Source organism: Embiotoca jacksoni, unplaced genomic scaffold (genome assembly GCF_022577435.1).
Source record: "Embiotoca jacksoni isolate LCO1_2020_lvr unplaced genomic scaffold, fEmbJac1.0.p SCAF_20, whole genome shotgun sequence".
NCBI lineage: Eukaryota > Metazoa > Chordata > Actinopteri > Embiotocidae > Embiotoca > Embiotoca jacksoni.
The window spans coordinates 3511109-3535832 of record NW_027185341.1 but is presented as its reverse complement, the minus strand read 5'-3'; the positions used below and the strand labels follow the sequence as shown (position 1 = coordinate 3535832).

General features: G+C 42.9%; 2 protein-coding genes across 3 annotated transcripts; one reads left to right on the top strand and one right to left on the bottom strand.

Moving 5' to 3' along the window:
• The first annotated feature begins 4891 nt into the window (after positions 1–4891).
• adprh (ADP-ribosylarginine hydrolase) lies at positions 4892–12073 on the top strand. 2 transcript variants are annotated; one of them, XM_069155636.1, is made up of 8 exons: positions 4892–5292; positions 5443–5557; positions 5807–5915; positions 6263–6361; positions 6435–6540; positions 8772–9038; positions 9377–9591; positions 11213–12072. In XM_069155636.1, the coding sequence occupies exons 1-8, from the start codon at positions 5285–5287 to the stop codon at positions 11359–11361; spliced, it is 1068 nt and encodes a 355-aa protein (XP_069011737.1). In that variant the 5' UTR covers positions 4892–5284; the 3' UTR covers positions 11362–12072. The 2 variants fall into 2 exon arrangements, with proteins under 2 accessions (XP_069011737.1, XP_069011736.1); XM_069155635.1 differs by having other exon boundaries at positions 5285–5353; positions 11213–12073.
• A 9-nt stretch (positions 12074–12082) lies between these two features.
• Positions 12083–24723, bottom strand: LOC138201985 (ataxin-2-like protein). Its single transcript, XM_069155614.1, has 23 exons — positions 23991–24723; positions 23019–23058; positions 22632–22688; positions 22160–22231; positions 21830–21989; positions 20864–20985; positions 20584–20675; positions 19666–19914; positions 18346–18794; positions 18173–18259; positions 17953–18066; positions 17715–17795; positions 17462–17523; positions 15935–16278; positions 15765–15834; positions 15364–15498; positions 14773–14836; positions 14449–14630; positions 14119–14260; positions 13890–13999; positions 13042–13221; positions 12768–12933; positions 12083–12643 (listed from the first exon to the last, which is right to left on the bottom strand). The coding sequence occupies exons 1-23, from the start codon at positions 24113–24115 to the stop codon at positions 12594–12596; spliced, it is 3153 nt and encodes a 1050-aa protein (XP_069011715.1). The 5' UTR covers positions 24116–24723; the 3' UTR covers positions 12083–12593.
• Position 24724: the final 1 nt, after the last annotated feature.

Genomic DNA, 24724 nt, shown 5'->3' with positions numbered 1-24724 from the left:
AGCAGGGTCCCTCAACTACAACAATGGTGATATAGTGACAACGTCTGAAACTGTAGGCAGCACCACAGCCCAACCAAGCATATCTGGCCTTGGACCATTTGCTCTTATTTCATCACTGTGGCTCGTTGCCGTAGTTCATCATGGCCTCTGACAATTCATGTGACAAATAGCCTGCAGGGCGTCTTCCTCCTGACAACTCACCTCCTCTCAAGCTGCACTTCCCCTTTGATGAGAATCGTCTGGTAGTGAAGACTGACCGTGTGGATCAGCAATGGGGAATCACTGTCTGGCATCAGGACCCACCAGCTGCCAGCGTCAATCATCAAGGCCGTTTCAGAGCCGCTGTTTGCTTGTTGCAGTGAAACCGTGCCACCCTGTGGTAGGAAGAGCTTCAGAGCAGCATTAGACTGATGAGCAGGTCATAGAACAAGCTGCATCTAAAGCTGGATTTAAGAGCAAAAACTTGATTTTAATATGACGTAAAGCGTAATCGAACCCTGGAAGAGAATTCTTTCTTCCCCTCTCACGTTACACCTTTAGGTTACAGCACTGATATTCATACAAAATGCAAAACGGTCGTGTTTGGCTCACAGACATGTCAGCCGGACGGATTCTTGCTGACACTTCTTCTATGTGGTCACTATGACGACACCACCACCGTCCTGCTGCATGAATCGCAGTCCAGATGCAATAGTTACTTTTTAAGTTTTGGTGTCAAACTTGCAAAGATCACATCTGAATCTCCGGAGATTATAAAGCAGACGGTGTGTTTCTGGGTACAATCTGCACAAATCAGAGATTCTGGAATAAATACAGCTACATTTCATGAATGTCTTCAACATAATACTTTAAAGTGTCCTATTTTAGAGGTTATTCTTCAAGTTTCCTGTCAGCCAAATACAATAAACTATTCCACACAAATGAGGCACCTGAGTGGGTTTAATCTGTCACACGTGACGTCCTCTGTTAAGCAGTATTAACACACCCAATAACTAGGTCAAATTCCTTCTGCACCCTACTTTTATATTTTTGCCTCTGATCTATTCTGTGTGATGGCTGGCACAGGGACAAGGACTATTGACCCCTGGACTCATTGAGTGAATAATCCCTTCATCTTTACTGACGTTACAGTGAGTCAATCATTGAATGATGGTGGAGAAACTAGTTTTAATTCGATGAAGCAGTGGGGTTTTTTTTATGTCCCAGTTCACTCAACTCTTTGTTTTCAGTATTGAAGTACTTTTTTTTTTTTTTTTTTTTTTTTTTTTTTACAAAAATCTATTTAATCCTACAGTTTCATTTGACTAACCTATTTCACTGTCAAACTATCATATACTTTTGTCACATTCTTTTTAATAATGCGTCCACTTTTTCATTTCATACGTAAAGTTTAGAAAAATATTGTACTCTTGTTTCAAATGCTAACGCAGTTTGATTTCTGATTATTTATATTCATTCATTCTTTACAGTTCTTTGCTTTTTTTTAAATAACGTTCACATTACATTCCAGACAGAATATAAAATATTGGATAAAATAAAAAAAGAACTTAATTAAAACAAATGGATGCCTGGACCCTCAGTGAGAACAAAGAAAAGCTCCTCCTGAAAAGGAAGAAATGTCAGGAGGGCCTCTTCAAAGAGGGATCAGTGAATGCCATCTCAATATTGTTTTACATCTCTAAAGTTCTCACTCGCCTAAGAACAGGCTGTTACGTGTCTGTGCCTTTAAGGCTCATTGACATCAAAATCTCTCCATAATCCAAATGTATAAATCCAGTGACCAGTTCTGGTAACTGTAGTTGTCATTTTTATTGCTGGTGTCTCATCTGAAATGTTTCCTGCGTTTTTTGCCTCCTCTCTTCTTGTCCTGATCAGCTTCTCCAGATCTTAGTGGATGTGGTTCCTCCTCCTCTTCCACCTGCTGACTGATGTTCTCTTCAGTCTCTTTCTCAGCACCTGCATCCTTAGCCTGATCAATATTACAACTGTTGTGAGGAAGATTAAAGCCAGTTCGGACTGTAACATTGTGTAGGTTGTGGGCAAACTCATAACACTGTCTTGATTTTTTGCTGCTTCTCTCATATTCTTCATCATGCTTTCTTGATCTTATCCTGGACGGGCCAGGCAAAGGATCTTCTTCCACAACCTCATCTACAGCACCTGCCGGGTTGTTTAGTTTTATCTTCCTGTCGATATGAATATAGTCAGTAATGTTGGCGTCACTGTTAGAGGAGGAATCACTGCTGCTTTCTGAAAACTCATCCCACCATCGGCATTGTTTGCTGGCCAGATCTTTAACATCATCCTCCTCTTTTGATCTAGATTCTTGGGGCCAGCGGTTCTCCTCTTCTTCCTCAACTCCTGCATTAACACCAGCTTCTTCTGCATTTTCAACATTGTTGTCTGTATTACCAGCATCGGGATTCTCAATGTCATCATTGTCATTGTTGTCATTGAGATTGTCCGCGTTTTCGATGTTGTCATTGTGATGGTTTTCGTTGTTGTCAATTTGGCTCACAGCTTCCTGCACCACATCCACGGGTTTCTGCACCACATCCATTTGTTCCTGCACCCTGGCCATGGGTTCCTGCACCTCGTCCACAGGTTCCTGCACCTCGTCCACAGGTTCCTGCACCTCGTCCACAATCACGATGACGATGAGCTCCTCTATTTCCTGATACCTGAGAAACTCCATCCAGGCAATCAGCAGAACGTTACGTTGATCGGCTGGTGGCCAATTCCCATGGGGAAAAAAATCCAGGTGAAAATGCGGGCCTGTAAGATCAGTCAATTATTTTACCATCACCATTCACTGAATAAAACTGTGAATCAATCTCCCTTAAATGGCTTTTGGAAAGACTATACATCAAAGAATGACAAAACAAGTACTTACGATTTCTTCCATTTTGCTGTCCATCTCCTCTTTCTTCCATTTTGACTAAAAAGTTCAAAGAAATCAACAGTAACATTAATAATAGTAATATTACAACGACCCGGATCCTTGATTCTTATATACTCTTGAAACCCTAAGAGTTTACATTTAGCATATTTAGCATCATATGCATTGGATTAATTGACATTCTAATTTAATCCATTCATAAATAAAGTTATCAATATTAGTGATAGACTAATACTGTCTGACTGTTGTTCTGGATTCACCTCAAATATCTTGTTCACAGATAAAATATGAGTTTCAAAAACAGTTTCCATCCTTTCTAGTGATAAGGCCCAAACAGGTTAACCAAAGTATTCGCTGTAAATCCGGACCAGCAGGTTAAAACAAATCTTAAACAGTGAACAACCAACATTTTGGACCTAATGTCACTGGAAAAAAACAAAAAACATCATGTATTGAAAGTGAAACTATAATTATATACACAATAAAATGTGATTTTATTGTTGAAACAAACAAATACAAACTCTCCTTCTCACCTTTCAGGGAAAATGGTATTTATTTTTTTTGTCACGGAGTTATAGTAACAAAAAAATTAAAAAAAATTAAAAAATTAAAAAAAAATATAAAAAACTCCAGGTGCCAGTTTTTTGCTAGCACTGCCAAATGTAGGCTAACAATAGTACAGAGTTTTAATTCCCACAGTTAGAACAGCAGGCCTCAGTTTACAATCCAGGATACCTTCAAATTTACTACTAAAACTATGGAGTTACCAAACATGTTGAACTCCAACAAAACAGACTGCAGTTAACTTGATAACAGTCAATTTGATTGCTTTTAACAAAACACAAAAGATATTAACCATAGTTTTAAACTTGTTTTCTTAATCTAACTATATGACAGTAAATAAGGCGATACCAGCAACATCACGGTAAAGTTTAGGCTAGACTATTAAAATATGATGCTATTTATAGGATTACACCAGCTCACCTTATATCCAGAGAACTGTTCTGTAAATCTACAAATTACAGACTTGTTCTAAATCTACCTGGCGTCTGCGGAAATGTGTAAATCTGAGAAATTGTTCAGTTATAGGAAAAGCTCCGGGTACTGTGATTTTGAGTCTATGTGTGTTGATGTGAACTAAATGACTCACATTCCATCCCACTGTGGTGTCATAACGTCTAACCTGGTTTCAGTACTAGTCTAGTTCTAGTTCTAGATGTAGTCTAGTTCTAGGTTCTAGTCTGGTTCTAGTCTAGTTCTCGATCTGTGGGCTTTTTATTTGTGTTCTTTTTATATGAATCTGGCATTAGAACTACACTGAAAGGGAAAAGCATTTTAGATCTGTTTGTATTTTTGTCAATAAATCCTATGAAAAAAAAAACACAACCAAGACTGATCTGATCCTAATATCAGCCTGATATTTCCTCTGTGCCATATGCCTCCATTTTTTTTTCAATTTTTTTTTTTATCAAAAACTATTAAATACATAAATAATCCATTGCACTGGGTAACAACTTCCCTCGTGAATAAGGTTACTGTAATTTATATGAAACTGACCTAAACCAACTCAGAGCACATATTGTTTAATTCAAATTTGTGGTTTAATAATTCACTATTTTAGCAACAAACATTAATGGAATTGAAGTTTTCTCAAACCCCAGTCAGTTCCTGCTGGCTGATTATCTAATAGCTAATTTAAAAAAAAAAAAAAAAAAAAAAAAAAAAATCTGAAAACTACACTTTTACTAACAAAATTAAACTTGTATTGTTTGTTTTTAAGTAAATTTACCCAACCGCACAGACCCACATATTTACAAAATACATAACACAATTTACTTTTCAATTTATATCTCCAATTTAGTCTAGCCCTCCAATTTACATCTCCATTTCCTGGGTTTGTTCAGAAGACCTTATTAAAAATCTTACCGACATTAAAAGGGCCAGTTACTAAAATCCCAGCATCTTTTATCTGTATACAAACTGTATAATATGTCCGGCGCAGGTTTGTTATGGTGTCTGTGTACTGGTCGGTGATTATCCTGGTGTTATAGAAAACATTTGCCAGGTGTTAAGTTGTGTCCCCATCTTGCCAGCTCGGAGAACAGGCGTCTAAACTAAGCTGCGTCTTTTTTTAGCCCGCATATTTTCATGGGGAGTCCAGCCGGTTGCCTCTGCTTTGAAAACGTATAGCGGACAATAGCTTTTGGTGCACGGACGCTGCTGTTTGCGGGTCTTTTTTTTTGGTTTTTTTTGACTGATCTACTGCTTGCGACGACCGAATAGTTGTGAGCGGTGTCTCCGCAGCGCCTCAGTCTGCAGCCCCGGTATCAACTGGTGCTCGTGACCGCCTCGTGAAGCCGGATTTCAGGGAGCGAGACGCTGCAAATGGGCCGGTGAGGCTGCAAGTACAGTTTACTCAAATTACTCTCGAATGAAGCCACGGACGAATTTCAGGTTTACTCGTTCATATATGTGTTGATTGATTTCGAATCAATGACGCCGTTACTGATACTGGGATTTTACTTAATATAATGTCCCACCAGATCTGTCACATTGGATCACTATAAGGCAGCCATGTTGCTGAGCGGTGTTGGCGATGCTCTGGGGTACAGGAACCAGCTGTGGGAGTACAATGAGTCCGGACCAGCTATTCACCAGGTCAGTGTTGGACCAACATGGAAAGAGACGATAAATAAAGCGGGGCTGGGGGCCTCCAGGGGTCAAGCATGTTATTTTTAGGCGTCCGCCACAAAGATGAGACATTTGGCTTTACTATTTTACTATTATATTATTTATGAGTAAATGTCTATGTTGATCATAGTTTTTATTTATAATGTTGTGAGGACATGATCCAGCTCTGCACTGACTCATAATGGTGTCCAAACATATCTATCCTGGTCTTTGCAGGAGCTGCAGGAGCTCGGTGGTCTGAAGAACATCAAGGCTGAGCTCCCTGATTGGCCGGTGAGCGATGACACAGTTCTGCATCTGGCCACGGCTGAAGGACTGGCAACTGGTGAGGTCAAAATGAACCCATTTGCTTTCTCCGGTTTGTGTCTCTCCTTTGCTCATTTTGCTTGAAACGAGGAGTTGATTGGATTGATCTGATCGTCAGTGGTGTTCCGATGAGGCCTCATCAAGTCACACGTCACACCCTCCTCTTTAAGAGCCACAACTAAAGGTTAAATTTAATTTCCAGTCTTGCCGTGATTTGCTGCTCTATTACAGCTCTACACAAGTGCAAGGAAAACGGAAGAAATTCAATTTGACCTTTACTGTGATGAGGCAAACAAGCAGCCCTGTTAACACATTAGTTACATCTCTAAAGTCCGCAGTTTGAACAAGTTGCTGTCCTCCTGGCAGGGAAGGGAGGGGAGGAGCTCCTGCATGAGGTGGCTGCCCGTTACGTGGAAGGGATGAAGGACATGGACGGGAGGAAACCAGGGCCTTCGAGCATCTTGGGTGGGTCATTTTAAAATCATATCACATCTGCTGGTGGCAGCGGCAGAGATGTAACTCTCATTTACTCTTTTAGGCGTTTCACAACTGAAGCCTGGAGAGGAAGGGGGCTTCAGAGTGCCTTATAACCCCGAGGGGACCGGCTGTGGAGCAGCCATGAGGTCCATGTGCATTGGCCTGAGGTAAGACACTTGTCCTGAGAATACGTACACGGGTGGGGTGGGTGGGTTTGGTTATCATAAAAAAAAAAATTGAAGTATTAAATTCCTGAGCAGGGTCAGGGCATCTCTGTATGACGAACTGAGTCACACTAAAATCGTATTTTTAAAGACTGTTTTTGTGTGCACTGACCGCAGTTTTGAGATTGTTTGAAAAAGGGACTGAAGTGGAAAATATTGGCACTAAATCATTAGTTCATGTCTCTAAATGTTGTGTTATGACATGTTTTCATTTGTTTTTAAGAGTTGTGATTTTGTTTGTGACATGCTGCATGCTTGAAAAGGCAAATGCATCTTATTTGGTGCTGAAATGCAGGTTCGGATGGGGACGGGTTTTGTTTTAAAATGGTTTTAGTGCGGGTGTAGCCGGGGATCCAGATCCAGCCCACAGACAGTCACACATACAGTTATAGCAGATCTAATCATCCAGTCTTAAGTTACCTGAGAGTTTCAACGTTAAAGGTTCCCTGTACTATTTTTGTCCTCTTGCAGCGCTGTGGAGGGGATTTTTTTTTTTCTTCAGGGAGTGGGTCCCTGTTTTATCTCTTATACACACACACACACACACACACACACACACACACACACACACACACACACACGAGGTCACACAGGGACGCACGTGGGTTATGTGATACACAGTCCTACCAATGGATCCACACTATTTCACTGATCTACAGGTTGCAGTAACAGACTCTGTTTCCCTTGTTTAATTAGGTCGCCTCACTAAGATCGATACATTTTTCAAGCCAGACATGAACACAGGAAAACATTAATAGTCAGACAAATGCATTAACACAACTAAGCCCCATCTAATTAACACGAGAATTAAAAGAGTTGTAAAGAGATGTCAAATTCCTTGCATTAATATAGGCCTCCGCACCACTCGGTGCTCGGGCCCTAATTAATGTTTCAAAATTGCTAAAGAGTTACGAGGGACTCCAGTTTGAGTGCGGTTTGCAGTAATGCCACTTAAACAGTGCGTAGTGTGTAAAACCAGCCCTGCCAAAGTTTGTGTTTCATAAGGAACATTCAAGGTGAAGTAGCTGCTGTGTGGTGTTTTTTTTTTTTTTTTTTTGTTTTGTTTTTTTTTTTTTTTAAGATATGAATGTTAACAGAGACGTGAGGAAGTTTGGTAGTTTATAGATTATAAATCATAAGATTGTTATGAGATGATTATTTTTTTGTCATTAGAGATGAAGCGTGATAAACACTGTGATAAACAAGATGGAGCTGCTGAAGTAATGACAGGGTACAAATGAAATGAAAGGAAGAGTAAGCATGGATAGATGTAAATAATGCTAGATTTTTAAAGTACTTATTGTCTTGATGTTTGTTTTTTTGTTTTTTTTAATGAACTCAACATGTTTGTTGGAGCTCAAAGATTTGCATGACGCAATTTGGAAACACCGAAAGTAAAGACATTACAATGTTCGTCTGTTGACAAGAAAATGTTTTGGGGGCATCAACGAATGCTTATTTTTATAATGCCGGTTATTTTCTTAAAGTGTCAGAAAGACGTGAAAAATCTCCATGAGAGTTTTTCCATTGAGAAACTGCATTTGCAGCAATATAAAACAGAAGAAACCAGAAAATCTTCGTGGAGGGAATTATTTACAGAGAATGTTTGACATCGTTGTCAAAAAAGTATTGACAGATGGCAATATTTCTTTGTCCACCGACTAATCTCGGCTGATTGTCTCAGCTCTAAATACATAATATTTGATTGTACATGGATTCATCTGGAATTGATTTGATGGAATAATTGTTTTTTTTTTCAGCTTCAGAGAAAAACAGGCCGTTTCTCTGCATCAACTTCACACAGGATGATGAGGCTCAGAAACATTTAACTGAAATAGCGTTGCTAAGTATGCACAGTATGTTCACATTCACAGATCCAGCTGCTGCTCAGTAATCTGAAATGAATGACAGTGAAAATCTTTGATCTCCGAGCAGAAACTGACAAATAAATAACAGTTCCAGGGTTAAACCGTGAGCCAGTGACAACACTAAGTGGAGTCAATTATAGCTTGAAAATAAGTAATTACTATCCAAATAATGCACTGAACTCAAGAGTAATGACACCATATCTCTCAGCTGTGTGATGGACCTCATTAGCTTTATGGAGAAAACATCAGCTATGAATTCTCCAATAATAAATGCCGATATAGACCCGACTATACTGTCCTCACCAGGTATCCAAGGCCTGACCAGCTGTTGTCTCTGGTGGCGGTTGCTGTGGAGACGGGCAGGATGACCCATCCTCACCCCACTGGTTTCCTGGGAGCCGTAGCGTCAGCCCTTTTCACCTCGTACGCCGTCCAGCGCAGGCCAATCACGACTTGGGGTCTAGGCCTGATCAACGAGGCGTGTCCAATAGCAAAGAGCTTTGTCCAGGGCCGAGGCTTCGCCGTGGAGGAGACGGAGAGGGACTGGGGCTACTTCTCTGACAAGTGGCTGTGGTATGAGCGGCTGTCACGTCGTATTCCAGTGCAGGTTTTACAACGTCAGCAACTTCTTTTAACCTATTTCAGTCTCAATGTTAACAGAATGACATGATGACGTGAAACCAGACTAAAATGTCACTGCTCAGGTTCAGTTCAGCGGCAAGGACCTCCTCTATATTCTTAGATTACAGATTCTGATAGACATTTTTTTTTTAAAGATGGATAGACTAATTAATTACTCACCTTAAAAACTCTGTAATTATAATCTATGAAGAAAAGAGAAAAACAACATAAAAATTGTCGTATCGGAGGATATTGGGATCTCAGGAGCACCTCTTTACATTTCTCCGCAGGTACTTGGATGTGAGGGGCATCTCCAACGGGGTGGGCCCTGCGATCTGGCCCTCGTCCTACGGCCCGGCCGAGAGAGACGAGGCCTACAAGAGCTTCAGTCTGTCGGGCTGGGCGGGACGCAGCGGCCACGACGCTCCCATGATAGCGCTGGACGCCTTGCTGGGCGCGGGTCCAGACTGGGAGGAGCTGATGAGCCGAGCCGGCTTCCATGGAGGTCAGAGGGTCATAGTGTCTCTGAAAATGTGTGCGGGGTCGGCGATATGGCCCGGAAATATTATCACAATATTTCAGGGTTTTTCTGCGATAACAAAATTCTTAACGATTTGACAAAATACTAACAAATATGTTGTTGTCGTTTTTTTTAAACACAAAATCTTGTGTTGTAGTTTTATATGGCAGCATAAATGTAAGTCTGCCTTTAAATATTTCGTAAAAACTGGACAGAAATAATCTTGAGTTATTTAGTTTGTAAATGAACAACAGTAATTCAGTAGAGCAAGATTCAGATTCTGTATAAAAGACGCACATAAAGTATATCATACTGCTACGCTGCATAACTTTCATGCGTCAATCAGAAAATGGCCATTATCACAATCTTTTTTTTTTTTTTTTTCATCATATTTAAAATGATACCATTACAGGGTTTCCTTGGTTTCTGGAGGGCTGTGCAGTTATAGCGGTGGAAGGTAGTCTGCAGTTATTTGACTAAAAATGATATATTTTCACATCATTTTGGACTATTATCGTGAAAATATTAATTTAATAATGCCATAAAAAATAATAATCACCAAATATTGATAAGATAAAGCTTATAGTGAAGCTGTAGTGGCTTAAGAGCTGTGAAAAGAGCAGCAGCACCTAATTGTTATAATAGTAGTGGGTTTGGAAACCCAGAATTACCGTGAACGATACGACATGTCACCCTTTGTGTGGACCACATAACTGACATTTCTTTTTACCATTTTTGCAAAACATTTGATCTCATTTTAAAATATATTCTACCCACATCTCTCTCATCTTTAGTCAATCATGTCAGTAAAAGTATGAAGGAAGGAATGAACTGGACAGAACTACACGTACAAAGAGAATAATAAAACCCACCTTTTAGCAGCAGATTTATCGTAGCCGTGTGTCAGTGAATTTTGACCACAAGAATTAAAAGGTTAAAAAAAAAAAAAGAAAGAAAGAGATAATTTCCTCAATCGTGCTCTATCTAAGGTGTGATAACCAACAACGTGATGTAAAAGGACCTGGACTTTGCTTAAATGAACCGAAGGTGAAAATGTTCTTTATAGAGACACGCTGAGGGGACAAAGGTGCTTCTTTGTTGAGGTTTGACTGCAAACAACAGAACCAAAGACGAGCCCTTTAATTTTACATGGCTGACATTAACACAAGTACTTCAGTTCAGCGCCCTGATAAAGACTCTCCGCTGACGCCCTTGTGTCTGCTGAGTAATATTAAAGTTTTTTTGTTTTTTTTAATCTTTATTAAGACTCCAAGCGCCTTTAAATTTGACTTATGTAAATTGAATGTCTTTCCCATCAGACGTCCTGATGAATATCTTCAGGTTTTTGACCTCCCGTTTCTCCCAGCTGTGTTGTAATGGGCCTAAAGTTGATACGTGATTCTAAAAAGCTTCGAAGCGGAGGGCGACCGCGGGCACCGTTGGGGGACGATCATGTGTGGTTCAGCAGTTCGAGCCACTCGCTCCACATTAGACGCATAAGATCTGTGGTCATTATAAAATATATGCATTCCAGCCAGTTTTAAGATGCCCAAAGAGACAGATTCGTCACGCTACATATCGCTCATGCTGTTGTGTCTCCGTCCAGGCGACAGCGACAGCACGGCAGTGATCGCCTGCTGCTGCTGGGGTCTCCTCTACGGCACCCAGGGGGTCCCTGAAGGCAACTACTCCGACCTGGAGTACCGGGACCGACTGGAGCGCAGCGCCGAGCAGCTCTACGCCCTGTCACACTGAGAAGGCCGCCGCCGCACTGATTGAGTGTGTCCTAACATTTTGCTGTTGGGGTGGGAAACTAGGCCAAACACACACACACTCTGACACATTGACGTAGGACTGGCTGGTGCACTCGGGAGTACATTGATCTAGAAGTGCTGTCACGGAACCACAAAGTGTGGTGTCATATTTGCCTGAAGGGGAAAGCAGAGTGTCCCACTAACCTAAAGAGTCATGTCTGCCACAACAAGGGCAGCAATGCCTCATGACTGTTGGCACGGAGGCTGGCTCATAAAGAGGGGTCCCCCTAGTGACCGTTTAAAACTAACATGCAGAGTCGAGACCAAGCAGAACGAATCGGAGCTAATGAGAATGTGAAGCAAATCCAAAAAGTCCCCCAGGAGGTAATTACTTCATTTTGTCAACCTGACATAACAGCACATGCTCACTGAGCCTCAAATTAAATGTGCTCCTGCCATTGTCTAATGAAAAATACATTTCTGTGTCTCATTATCGTTGTTAACCGCTACTTCATGCAGTGAAGAGTAGATACTCCGAACAAGTGCAATTAATGATACAATAAGCAAACGAAGCTTTTTAGTTGAGTTGAAAACTTTATTTTTTGGTCATTGTTTTTGTATTTTTTTTTGTCTTGTCCATTTTTTATTTAGAATTTTTTTTTCCTACAGGAGAGAAGAGGGGTAAAGGGGTGGTTTTAATTACTAGATAGTTTAAAAAAAAAAAAAAAAAAAAAAAAAAAAAAAAAATTAAAAAAAAGTTTTGCTAAAAATCCCCTCTCGTTTTCAAATCCCTCCTTTCATGCTGTATTCAAGAGAATCCTGCGACAGTCTTGTGTTTCCCATTTGTGTCATGGTACTTACAAAAACCCCACAGGGATAAAAACACATTGCTGGAAGATAAAGAGTCCGCTGCTGTTCGTCCTCCTCCGACTGCTCCGCCCAGCGAGGTGCCTCGTGTCTCCCAAGTTGGAGAGAGGAGCTGGACGGCGGCCGGGCTCGGACGCTGCTCTGTCACCATCGTTCAGAAAGGTCCTCCTCGGGGCTCCCACCGAGGTTTGTACTGATGAAGAGCGTTACAGCAGAAGAATAAGGTGCCGGGAGACTTTTTGTCTTCTTCTCTCCTCTGTGTGATCCTGTCAAGTTTTTTTTTCCCCGAGTCGCATTCACTCTGGGCCTCACATCCAGCAGGCGGGGGGGTGGGGAGGGAGGGTGGGGACTGTTTGGGGAGGGGGTTTAGTTTCCAGGCTGATGGAAGGAAGCGGGGTGTGTTTGCACCTGCATCGCTGTGGGAGGTAAACAAAAACAAACAATAAAAAATTGTGAAGCTCGCACTTTGAACAACAGTTAGATTCACCTTCATGCCAGCGGTTTAAAGGGAGGGAGGCTTGTTGGCACCGTGTCTCCTACCTTGTTGGGGTATGTAAAAGTGTTGGTGCGCTCCTTGCTGAGGTCCGTGCTGCGGGTGCTGAGGCACGGAGCCGGGGCCCTGCTGAGGAGGCTGCAGCATCACTAACTGGGGCTGGCCGTGGCTCCCCGAGTGGTGGGGACCCGACATGGCTCCTTGTACATGGGCCTGAAGGGGCAGCGAGGAGATCAGTGAACGAAAGGTTTTACCTCATAACAAAAAGGCTTCCGGTTAAAACAACACCGTAGGATCAAAGTGAGAGGGGCGAAGCAATACCTGAGCTATCTGTCCCAGGGGGTAAGAGGGCGAGATGCCCTGGTGGCTGTGGATGCTGTAGCCCTGGATGGGGTAAGAGCCCTGCGGAGACGTGTGGCCCGGCGGCATGTTGGGTGGGGTGGGTGCAGACAGGGGACCTGAGTGGTACAAGGACTGGGGCTGTGGGCCCGACTGGGCATTCTGAAAGGACAAACCAGGCTGTTAAAAATGACGCGACAACATGCATAAACCACAACAGCTGTGTCCCTGGAGATGGATCCTTGTGAGGAGGCTGAACTTGTGCCTCCTCGCAAAAGGGACACCAAAACTAGTGGTTCTTTGCATTTATCTCGACATAATTCAAGGTAACATTCCTACAGGTATCAGCACAAAGGTACCGTACGCAAGTACAACACCGGTTAAATACCAGTGCAAGTGACATAATACCAGAATTTATGGCAACGCCACACATTCATGTTTCCACTTTAAACAAATCCTGGAAACCTTTTCAAAAAGGTGAACGAAGAGAAGTTAGGGGTCCTTGAGAAGTTGGATGAAGCACGTAGAAAAAAGGTTCAAAAAGGATGGAAATCTGATATTAAAACTCGTGTTTACTTAGTTACTGAAACGCAAAACTCACAACTAATCTATCAAAGTGAGAATCACTTGAAGGTTTTGTGGGTAAAAAAAAGTTTCATTGAATGCTAAACTTCATGTACTTTTACACAAATCAACTCTGCCGTGCTGACAGGAAGCAGACGCAGGGGTGGAGAGATGACTGGTTTTTTATCAGATAACATGAGCCAACGCTGCAAAGACTGCGGTCGCAGCCCGGTCGTTGAGAATGCCTCCCGCAGGGGCTATCGTACCTGTCCAGGGCTCGGAGCAGCGTGCTGGGGGGGGGGCTGGTTGCCCGTCGGGGTGCTGGAGGGCTGAGGCTGATGAACTGCACCTGAATGATGAGAGAACGACTGTGGAGCTACACAGCAGAGAGAGAGAGACGGTTGGTGTCAGGGCTGACTTGCATATGAAGCATGGGCGCAATATGTTTTGAAAACTGGCCGCCGCCGCCGCCTCCCCCGTGTTTAGACATTTTACCATAAATGCCCTGCTGCGGTCCTTGAGGTCCTTCTCCTTGTGACTGGAACTGGGGGCCTCCCGGCGGCCCAAGGGCTTGAGGGTGGGGGCCCCCTCCTTGACCGATCATTCGGGCTCCACCCTGCAGCATGGAGTACATCGGCTGTCGAGGAGGACAGAAGAGAGAAATAAATAATATTCCCTTTGAACAGGTAGCTTCATGTGACTGTAATAATCTCAGTAGAATTATACGTGGGCAATAATTTCTGAGTCGGTTAAAAGTGCATTTAGCAACTGCAAACCTTTTCAAACCAGAATTATGAAAAGGATTAAGAGGGGGAGACGTCCTACCTGTCCAGGGTAGGGACTCATGGCCTGGATGACCTGCTGCTGGCTGTACTGCTGCGGGTTGTACTGAAGGTAGGACTGAGGGTAGTGGGACGCCACCAGCGGAGCCCCAGCTGCTGATGCTGCAGCTTGCAGCATTTGGGGCGCTGAAGCACCGTGATCCGAGCGTGGAGCCACGACTGAGCCTGGTGAAAGGAAAGATTTCAAATCCAGTCAAACTTTTAACAAGAGCTTACAGCAAATTCCTTTTTGGAGGGCTGAAACAATTACAGAAACAATAACGGAGAAAAGCTGACGGCACTGGAGAAACAAAAACGCTGCATTTACCTTTGGTCCTGGTGTATTTTCCCTGGCTGACTGCAGACATGGTGTACTGGTACATCGGCGGGGGCTGAAAGACAGAAAGGATCAACAGGTCAGCGCAAGAACGACTGATGCCGTGTAGAGAAGGAAAATCCAAAAGATAATCGTGAACGTAAAGAAAATAATTGGCAACATTTTGATAAGTGGTTAGTTAATCTGATTATCACTGCAAATGTTAATACGTCCTGCATTTTGACTATTTTATTAAGAGTAAAAGGAGGATTCCCTTTGGACTCGGAAGACATCAAAGGACATAAACCGTGTTGGGATTTTTCTTTTTACTTTCTAATGACTAAATTAATCATCGTAATCAAAGTGAGTCAACGATGGAAATAACTTAGTTTCTGCAAAAAACAAAATTCAATAAAAAAAAAATATATATATATGGATGGTTTCTCATCAGGGGTTTGTAATTATATTCCGATAAAACTCAGCAGCGCAGCCGTTATATCATACAAACCTGACCGTAAAGATTCTCCATGTCCTCAAAATATTTTCAGAGGAAACACAAACAACATTTTCAGGAAGATAAGAAACACAGTTCAGGTTTTGTACCTGCACAGAGTGGATTTGTGAGACGTAGGAGAGGTAGGGAGTGTTGTAGATTGGACCCTGTCCGCCTGGGTGCTGCAGGACCACCGGGCTTGGAGGGGTCGGCCGAGGAGGGGTGGGCGCCGTGTTGGGCTTCGTCTGTCCGAGGACACAGTAAATAAACCACTGTTTCCCACGTACACATTAACACGTGAAATAACGCCATAATTCAACGTGTTTACTACGATAGGATATATGATGCACTAAATATCTGGACCACACGACAGCATTCTCACGTCATGGGAGAAATGATCTCCACTTTTAATATATTTTCTGAGAGACGTACAACATCCCTGAAGTGCTTTCTGTGAACGTCTAAAGCTTTAAATGAGATCTTTAGATTGAGCAGGAATGAATTGGCTTACCATGGGCATCTGAGCTTTGTTCGGGTTGAACTCTTTAGCGTTGGGGTTTAAGGTTGATTTCTTCACTTGGCTAGAAGACGGAAGAATTGTCAGAAAGAGCAAAATAACAACAAGCAAGCCAATTCAAAATTGTTAACATCGGAAGAGCTCCGATCCTTTTGGAAACTCACTCCGGCATGCCCTCTGTCCGCTCCGTCGTCTCGGACCTGACCTCCTCACTTCCCGGGGTCCTAGCTGGCTGAGGGGCGGCGGGCGACTGCCTGTCTGAAAGAGGTGCTGTAGTGGCAGCTGACCCCGTAGCCGCCGCGTCCTTGGTGGGGTCCTCGGCGGGAGCTGGTGAAGGCTGAGCTTGCGGCTGGGAAGGACTGGAAGCTGGAGGCTGAGGTTTGAGCTCCGAGGCGGGGTCTGATGGCGAGGGCTTGGCTGCGCTGGCTTGGGGAACCTCGCCGACGGCGGGAGGGTTTGCTGCTGCCGGGGAACTGGGAGAGCTGGAGTTGCCTCCACTCGGCTGGAGCTGGATGGAGGAAAGAAGCCAGGAAGTGACAACCAGGACGTGTGGGTGTTCGAAAGGCCAAATGTCTGGCTGAAGTGGAATATAAACTGACGAGTGTGATGATTAATCAATTCACATTTCAATTTTCAAGAGTAAAACATGAAATACTGCGTCCGCTGACAGGAAAGTTAGAAAGGAAGCAATGACACACGGGACTGATGAGTCGCTCCACTCCAACATCTCCCACATGAACAACAAAGCAGAATCAGAACAGAGGAGTCGGAGTATTGCAGCCTGGTGATAATTACACGTGATTTATTGGAAGTGGACAGCTGGGTTCTGCAAGAACATCTAATACTAATTCATAAATCAATGCAGACTGTTTTACCAACGTTGCCTTGTATTTTTTTTTTTTTTTTTTTATGACAATTTAAGCACATCTACTGGCTGTGATTTGATTAATCAGAATGGTGTATTCACATTTTACCATTCAGTAATCGCTGAATATTTGTGCCAAGTATTTTATTCGTGGCAGCCGACTGTTTTGCCCCAAAACAGATGGGATTCTGAACCTTTTATTTTCAGCTCAGGACACTTTTTTTTTTTTTTTTTTTAAATAAAAATGCCCAAAACATTATTTTTTTTCTGCTGTACACAGTACAGCTCCATGCTGGTTACTGTTCGCTCGGCAGCTAATCACCACACAGAAGGTCAAGAAATTACTGTCGGAGCGCTACTTGTTGGGCAAAAATGTGGTCCTCGGTGTTGTTACCAAATCTAGTGAATAGTCAATAAGATTTATGTGAAGACAAAGCAAATGTCCAAAGAAAGCTACGACGACACTGCAGTTATACAACACATTCGAGTGTAAAAAGTTGGCACGTCTGGATTCCCCCTCTTCAACTAGAATGAGTAAAACAACTAGAATACTACAGAATATTGTGCTCGATTGCAATCAGATAAAAATAATGGGATTAAAGAAAGCGAAGTTCCTTGTGAAGGAGGTTTTACACTAAGAAGCGTTACATAAACGTGAACAGATCTTCGCTTGTAAAGACAGAGTGGGCCGACTAGAATGATTCAGTGTGACGTGATAAATGCTAATGGTCACACACGCCAATAAGACGTGGGTTATGTTTGACGTCCGATTGGTCACCGACTTTCTTATTTCACACTCTACACTGAAAGACAGCTCAACTCTCACCCTGAACTCCTTGCCAAATTTACGAAGCTCCTCGATCTGCGACCTTTGCTGAACTGAGGGAGCTGGTGGAGGAGAGAGAAAACAACGGTTAATGAAAATGTGACATCCTGAAAACTGAAAACTCTTGTGCATGCTGTCACAAAGACAAAGGGTGATCAACCAGGCCCAGTGTGATTGTGCCTCGTTTAATTTATGTGTCCAGTTGAGATTCATTTCCAGGATTTAACCTGTACAATTTTTGAAGTGCACACACCTTTACCGCTCTTGCTGTCCTCAGTGCTGCTCGTGCTCTCTGCTGAGCGTTCTTTTGCAGCTGCACCAAGAATCTCATTCACTGTGAAGACGACACAGAAATTCATTAGATCCCACCTTTGATATCTGTCGCCGACTGCTTTGAGGTTACTCAAGTCATTGACGCTCATGTCATTATAGGATATAAATGGTTTTCACTTTGACCAAAACAAAACAGGAGGTATGAAGTGAGACCGTACCATCTACAGGGAAGAGGGGGGCGGGGCCAGACGTCTTCTGGGCGGGCAGGGAGACAGACGAAGTGTCCAAATAAGGCGTGTCCTGGGAAGAGACTGATTTAGGGGAACGAGCAGCTGCAAGGACAGATAGGAATAAAAAAGAAAAGTGAAGGTTAAGTTTCAGGCAAAATGTATCAATAACAGGAGAATAGGAAAACGTCAGTTGACTGAATGAGTATACCTGTGGATTGATTGTGTGAGTTTGGAGTGCGTCCCGTCCTGCTCGACTGTGGAGGTCTTTGGGCTTTAGGAGATGTTCTGGTAGAGACTGAAAGGCACAGACATCTGAATTTGGCAACATGCGCAGATGTTACAGCTGCTCAAACAATTTCTGACACGTGTTCCCTCGCTTACCTCCGTTAACAGGTCTGCCGGCGTCAGACAGCGAGTGCGGTAGTGAGTGGGAATGAGGAACTGTGTGTCCGTGTGGGGCGGGGGGGCTGGTTAGAGATGGCGCCGTCGAAGCGGAGGCTGCTGGTCCAGCAGGAGAGGCAGCTGTGTATGGGCTCGCGGGGCCAGAGCCCGGGCCTGGGCTGGGGCTTCCCTGTGGGTGATGGGGAGCGTAGGCCCCGCCTCGTCCCGACAGAGGGCTGCTTCTCTCTGAGGGGGAGACGCCAGGCTGGGGCCCGGCGGCAGAGGAAAGAGGGGGTCGGGGGGAAGAGGATGAGGAGGATGGAGGGCCGGAGCGGTAACCTCCGCTTAGACGATTGTGAGGTGGAGGCCCGCCGGGACCTCGCTCGGCTCGCTCGCGTTCCCGGTTCATCTCTCTCTGGCGCTGAGGCAGCGGAATGTACTTGCCCTCCCTGATGGAGAAAGAGTGCACATCAAACACGTGTGGCCGATGTTAAAAAAAATACTACAATATCTGATGGGGGAAAAAAAAGATTGGTCTCTTCCTCGTTTGCATTGTGGCTCCGGAAAGTCTCTTGTCAAGCAGGCTCTGAAAAGTCGCTTCTGTTTTCTCTCTCTTATTTGCATTGTGGCTCCGGAAAGTCTGTCAGTCAGTCTCTTATTTGCAAGTGATTCTTTTTGTTTTACTTTCCACATCTAACTCCCCTGTCCTTATCTTGTAACCTCCAATCAACTCTATTACCATATGAAAGCAGATACAAAAGGAATGGGAGTGACTGTCAGCTGTTTGTCACACTATAAAAGCTGCCCCAGGAGGAGATCTGAAGCACTGCTGGACACCTCTCTTTGAGGGTGGATGTATTTGCTCCTTCTTGCAAGAATAAATGTCGGATGTGTTTGATTTTGAACCAAGCCTCTGAGTAATTTTTCCAACAATATCAAAACCGACTGGTGCACAGAAACATCATGAAATCTACTTGAGTTTCTAACTTCTTGAACTTGGAATGAGTTGACAAAAAAAAAAAAAAACTATCCACGTCAACATAAATGCACAAAAGAGCCAGATTTTTCAAAACAATTTGTGCTTTTAAGCTGCGCTAACATAAAAAATATCACAAAATAAGAGTGTGATATTTATGGAGCTGGTCCGATTATCACGTAAAGCAGAGGTCTAGACTCAGCTGAAAATAAATGAAAAAAAATGGTGGCTTGGAGGGTGATGAAGTGCAACCATTGCATAACGTTTGGTGGGGTCAGTTATCACCAAACGTGGGGAGACATCAATAGGAGGACGACCTCTAGTATCTCGTCTGTCCCTCTCACCTGTTGCTGGCTCCAGGACTGTCTCTGCCTCTTTCCCGCTCTCTGTCGCGGGGGCTCTCGCGACCCCTCTCCCTGTCGTTGCCATCCCGCGCCACAGCGCTGTATTTGTCTTCCTCACTTTTGCCCTCGTCGTTTTCCAGGTTGACACGATGGCGATACTGAGGGCTCGATTCGATCTCACTGGCCAGGCGGGTGGCGCGTGCCTCCCTCTGCCGGTAGTTGTCAGTGTTGCCCCTCTCTAATGGAACGCTGCGAGGTAAGAGAGAAAAGTAGAACAAAAAAACAAAAACAAAAAAAAGAGAAAAAGAAAAAGAAACCTTTAGAACATTTGATGAAGCTAAAATCAGTGCAAATAACTTTGGGAGCAAGTTTGTGTTTGTTTTACAGCCACAATGACACTTTAAAGTGCTAATGATGACTTTATTGACCACAAACATATGTTTTTATCAACTGTTTTCCTCCCTCTCTAGTTTAAGTGATATTATTGAGTGAAATCAGCAGGATTTCAATTTAAAAATCTCATTTAACATTGACATAACTGCCATTTAAGAACCATAATACTGTGAACAGATTCTAACTTCTGACACAAATTGTAACAGACACATGAAACACAACATCTTGATGCAATCTTCAAAATAGAAATTCAAAGAGCTTCTATTTTAACCAGTTAAAGTCCATCTGCTCACATTAAACCAGACACACTGACATTATCTGCTTTGATAATCACTAAATAGAGAAGCCTCAACAACTAAATCCACAAACAGGTCAGATGAAAACTGACAGTAAGCAAACACACAAGATGTAAATCGTTCAACATCAGAATATTTCGGGTGTTTTTTTCCTACAGTTTTTAGCTTATTTAAATAATGATAATTGATAAAGCATTTCCGACAGCAAAGAATCCAAATGATAACTTACGTATACATGGAGAGGCTTGAATCATATGTTGACGTGATTCCGTATTTCACTTCATTGAAACGAAACATCTCATTGGCATCCCAGCCATTTGACTGAGGGGACAAACGACATTAATGAGGTGGTGAAAAAAATACTTCAACATTAGCAGATAACGGTTAAATAACAGGCTGTATATACAGAATGTGAATAATCGAGGGTCTGTATTTTTATATTACATCTTTAGGCCATATAGTATTTGATGTTTGGTGTATCTGTTCATTAAAAAGAAAGAGTAACTCACCGTATCATTTTCCAAATCATAACTCTCTCCATTGCTGTCTCCTCCTTCCCATCTCTGCAAAATCTTCTCCTTATGTTCTCCATTGATGCGGCTGGAGCTGATGGCTGTGTCTGTGAAGGTGTCTAAAAACAAACAGGCCATGATGAAACGATCTAAAATTGTTCCCTTTGGCAGGATTTGCCTGCAGCCTGAGCTTAGGTCTGATGAAAATCAAAAAACAATGAAACCGTGTTCTTCATTGTTTTTCCTTTTAAGCATCCTGCAGAGAAGAGGATGAATTGTCACCTCCCCTTTTCCCCATAATAAAGAGGTGACTCATAACAGTCAGGTACCACAATCAGCTTAGATACTTCATGATGGGAAAAAAAAAAAATCTGTCTCTTCCTCTTACTTTGCATTGTGGCTCTGAAAAGTCTCTTGTATTCTCTTATTTGCAAGTGATTCCTTTATTGTTTTACTTTCCGCATCTAATTGACCACTCCCTACAATTGTTACCTCCAATCAACTCTATTACCATATGAAAGCAGATACAAAAGGAATGGGAGTGACTGTCAACTGTTTGTCACACTGTATAAAAGCTGCCCTACGGAGGAGATCTGGAAGCACTGCTGGACACCTCTCTTTGAGGGTGGATGTATTTGCTCCTTCTTGCAAGAATAAATGTCGGATATGTTTGATTTTGAACCAAGCCTCTGAGTAATTTTTCTCACACTTCACTCCTCGTTTCTTAAAGTGTGCACTTTCTAAGATCACCGCCATGTACAAAAAAAAGCAAGAAAACCATTTACTACAAATCAAGAATGCTCTCAGCATGGACACAGATCTAATGCTCGTTTTTAACATAAAACACTCCTCTTTTTGAGGAGAAACAATACGTCTTCACTCCACATGATCTGCGAAGAACTTGTATTTGTTACTTTTTGCCCCAGTGTCCTGACCTGACCCACAGCTTATGTGTGTTTGTACCTCTGGTGGCAAAGTTGAGGTCAACGTCTCGGCAGATCATTGTAACCAAGTCTGAGGGGCTGAAGATTATGGTGTCGGTAATGTCCTCCCTCCGTGGTAGACCTGATGTTGAGCCTGCCTCCTCACTGCGTTTGTGAACAGCATCCACGGCCAACTCGCACTGAGGATCAGACATTGGAGAGGCAGCACAAATTTGAGGACTGTGTGAACTTGCACAAAAGGGAAAAAACAGCTGAGGGAAAAGTTTTATTTTTCACCGACAGGATTATTTGCAGTGCTTCAATAATTTAGTGGAGGGGCGTGCATGTGTGCTCAACATGAGCTTCTTACCCGAGAACTGAGAGTCTTGAAAATGCCTTCAAACACGTTGCCATTCTTCACTCTTATGTCACAGGTGGACCCCTGAAACATACACAAAAATAAAAAGATTTATTATATTATTTAACCAGAAATGTAACAAATTGCTATTTAGATCAGTGCTACCTGCAAAACTGGACATAATCTGTGGCTTTATGATACATAATTTGTACACCGTACCCTCTACACTGTTTATATTTAATATCAGAAGTAGCTATGACACAGGCCCTACAGCCTGCTGCTTTTTGTGTATTTTTCAGTTAGATTTCAGTTACTCTAACCTTTCACTGGCTTTGACTTCACATCACACCATGAAGGAAAAGGTAGCTTTACAGTAGGTAGGTTTAATTTGACCTCTAATACTACTATAAAGTCAAAGCCATTTTTTTTTCTGAATAAACATCATGGCTTGGGAAGGACATTGACAACAACCTAAATGACTCACCACAACGGCTGTGAGGAAGTGAAGCATTCTGGCATTGTTGTACACACCCTCGAACACCTATACGTGGGGGGGGGGAAACATCAGGATCTCTCAGGACAAAGTTTTATAAGGATGTAAAAACAGTCACACAGTGTCATATTTAAAATAACATGGTTATATACCGAGAACCTTGATTGTAAAAGCGTTAACCATTAACCCTGAGATGAGAAACAACGAGCTGTAACAGAGGTAAAATATCCGTATATTTCTATATTATCATATTGTTTATAAGAATAAAGTTGTAAGTAAAAAAAAAAAAGAAAAAAGTAAAGAGAAAACATAACACTTTTCCAATATTGACCCTGATTGTTTGTTTGCTGAGCAACAATTGTAGGTGAGGATACTCACAGGAGACGACTGGAATGATGGCTTCGCAGAAGTCCGATTCCTGGAAGAAACAGGATAGTTTGGCTACTTGGAAGGAGCATAACTTGTTTACAAAACCGGTCAAGGCAGTGCCACATTCGTCATACACAACATATGGCTATTTGAGAAGTTGACACGCATACTTAAGTGGCCTGACAAGTGTCTTTATCATTTTTGAATACTATGCTTTATGCTTAATAAGTTTTCCGTATTATTGTTAGCATTTCAAAAACACGTTTCAGTATTTCCGATTTTTCTTTTTAATGGATCACATTCATTTAAAAAAAAAAGTGAGCCTTCAAGAGAGAAAGGAAATGAGAAAGTAACATCATATTAAACGTACAAATTAAAAACGGTGTTTACTGTCATTTTCTGATATTCAGCAAAGTGATTCAGACCAATTCGGATGCTAAAATACACTTTTCAATATATATAATGTCCACGTGGGACTGTATCACAGCTAGTTGCATACACGGTTGCAAAACAAAGACGATGGTGAGAATCCTCAGTGAACACACACTCATCTCAGAGACGAGGACGACACATGGCCACGTGCAGGCCATTAAATATGTGCAGTGTAATTATAACGTTTCTATATCCGGCTTTTCTTGGAAATATAGACGTGTTTTTCGATTACCAGCGACTCTTCTCCAGCACTGGCAGGCCAGATAAACTTTGTATCGCCTCCATGCCGATTTGCTGCTCATTGCTTCCCCCCCCCCCCCCACACTTTGTTCCACCTCACTGATTCGCTTAGAGTTCAATTTGAGCATTCTGGTTGGTCCACATATACTGTCGATCAAAAATGAAGTACTCTCATTGGCTCGGGGGGGGAGGGGAGAGCTCTATTTCCGTGTCACGCCCACCGGGCACATAGCGCTTTAACCGGTAGGCCCCTAAGAGTCACAGTACAATCCCCGGACTGTCCTGGCAGAAACACCCGAGCCAACTTACCTCCCAGCCGGTATCCTGTTACCGCTGTTGATGCCGCTGACCGGGGAAGACATCCCGGCGGGGCCCGATGTTCCGTTAGACGCCTTTCTCCCGCCTGAGCCCGGTTGCTGCTGTTGTTTCAGCATTGCGAAGCACAAGGCTTAGACACTACCAACTTTAATCTAACTTATAAACACTGATGTCACCCGATGTGAAGTCGCTTTGAAAGCGAGCTATCTTCAGCGATATCACCTCTCCAGAGCCGGCGTCACCTCAAATAAGACCGGCTGCTGTAGCTAATCTGGCTAAGTGACTACCAGTCGCCCGTGGCCTAAAATGTAAAGGCAAAACCACTCGATAATTAAATTAAACGCGACATATAACTGAACAAATTGCCCCCGACTATCTACTTCGTGCCCACAGCGGTTATGTCAAATCGAGCGAGAGATTAAACGACCCCAGTTTCCGTGTAATTATTTAGCAATGGATGGCTAAGTTAGCATTAGCTTTGATCCTTCAAGCTCACTTCGGGCGCTTTTCCTCCGGGATTTACTTTCGTCCTCTCTGCCGCGTCGCCTTTAACTCCGGCACCGCTGACCCGTCGGGTTAAAAAAAAAACAACTATGGACTTAAGCGTTAACTGTCAGTTTCCTATGAAGTCTGGATTTTTGTTTCAGGTTTCTTACTGAAAACCTGCTGCGGTCGGTCAACACCACCTCTCGGTAGGCTCGATTGACTCAATCCGCGCGCGGCGG

Excerpts from the sequence above, each read along its gene's own strand:
- adprh (XM_069155635.1), top strand. The coding sequence starts at position 5,331 with ATGAAGCCACGGACGAATTTCAG. Across the intron at positions 5,558-5,806 it reads CCGGACCAGCTATTCACCAG|GAGCTGCAGGAGCTCGGTGG; the intron begins GTCAGTGTTGGA and ends TGGTCTTTGCAG. Across the intron at positions 6,541-8,771 it reads TCCATGTGCATTGGCCTGAG|GTATCCAAGGCCTGACCAGC; the intron begins GTAAGACACTTG and ends TGTCCTCACCAG.
- LOC138201985 (XM_069155614.1), bottom strand. The coding sequence starts at position 24,115 with ATGCTGAAACAACAGCAGCAACCGGGCTCAGGCGGGAGAAAGGCGTCT. Across the intron at positions 18,260-18,345 it reads CGGCAGACCTGTTAACGGAG|TCTCTACCAGAACATCTCCT; the intron begins GTAAGCGAGGGA and ends TGTGCCTTTCAG. Across the intron at positions 12,934-13,041 it reads CCCTGGGACAGATAGCTCAG|GCCCATGTACAAGGAGCCAT; the intron begins GTATTGCTTCGC and ends CTGCCCCTTCAG.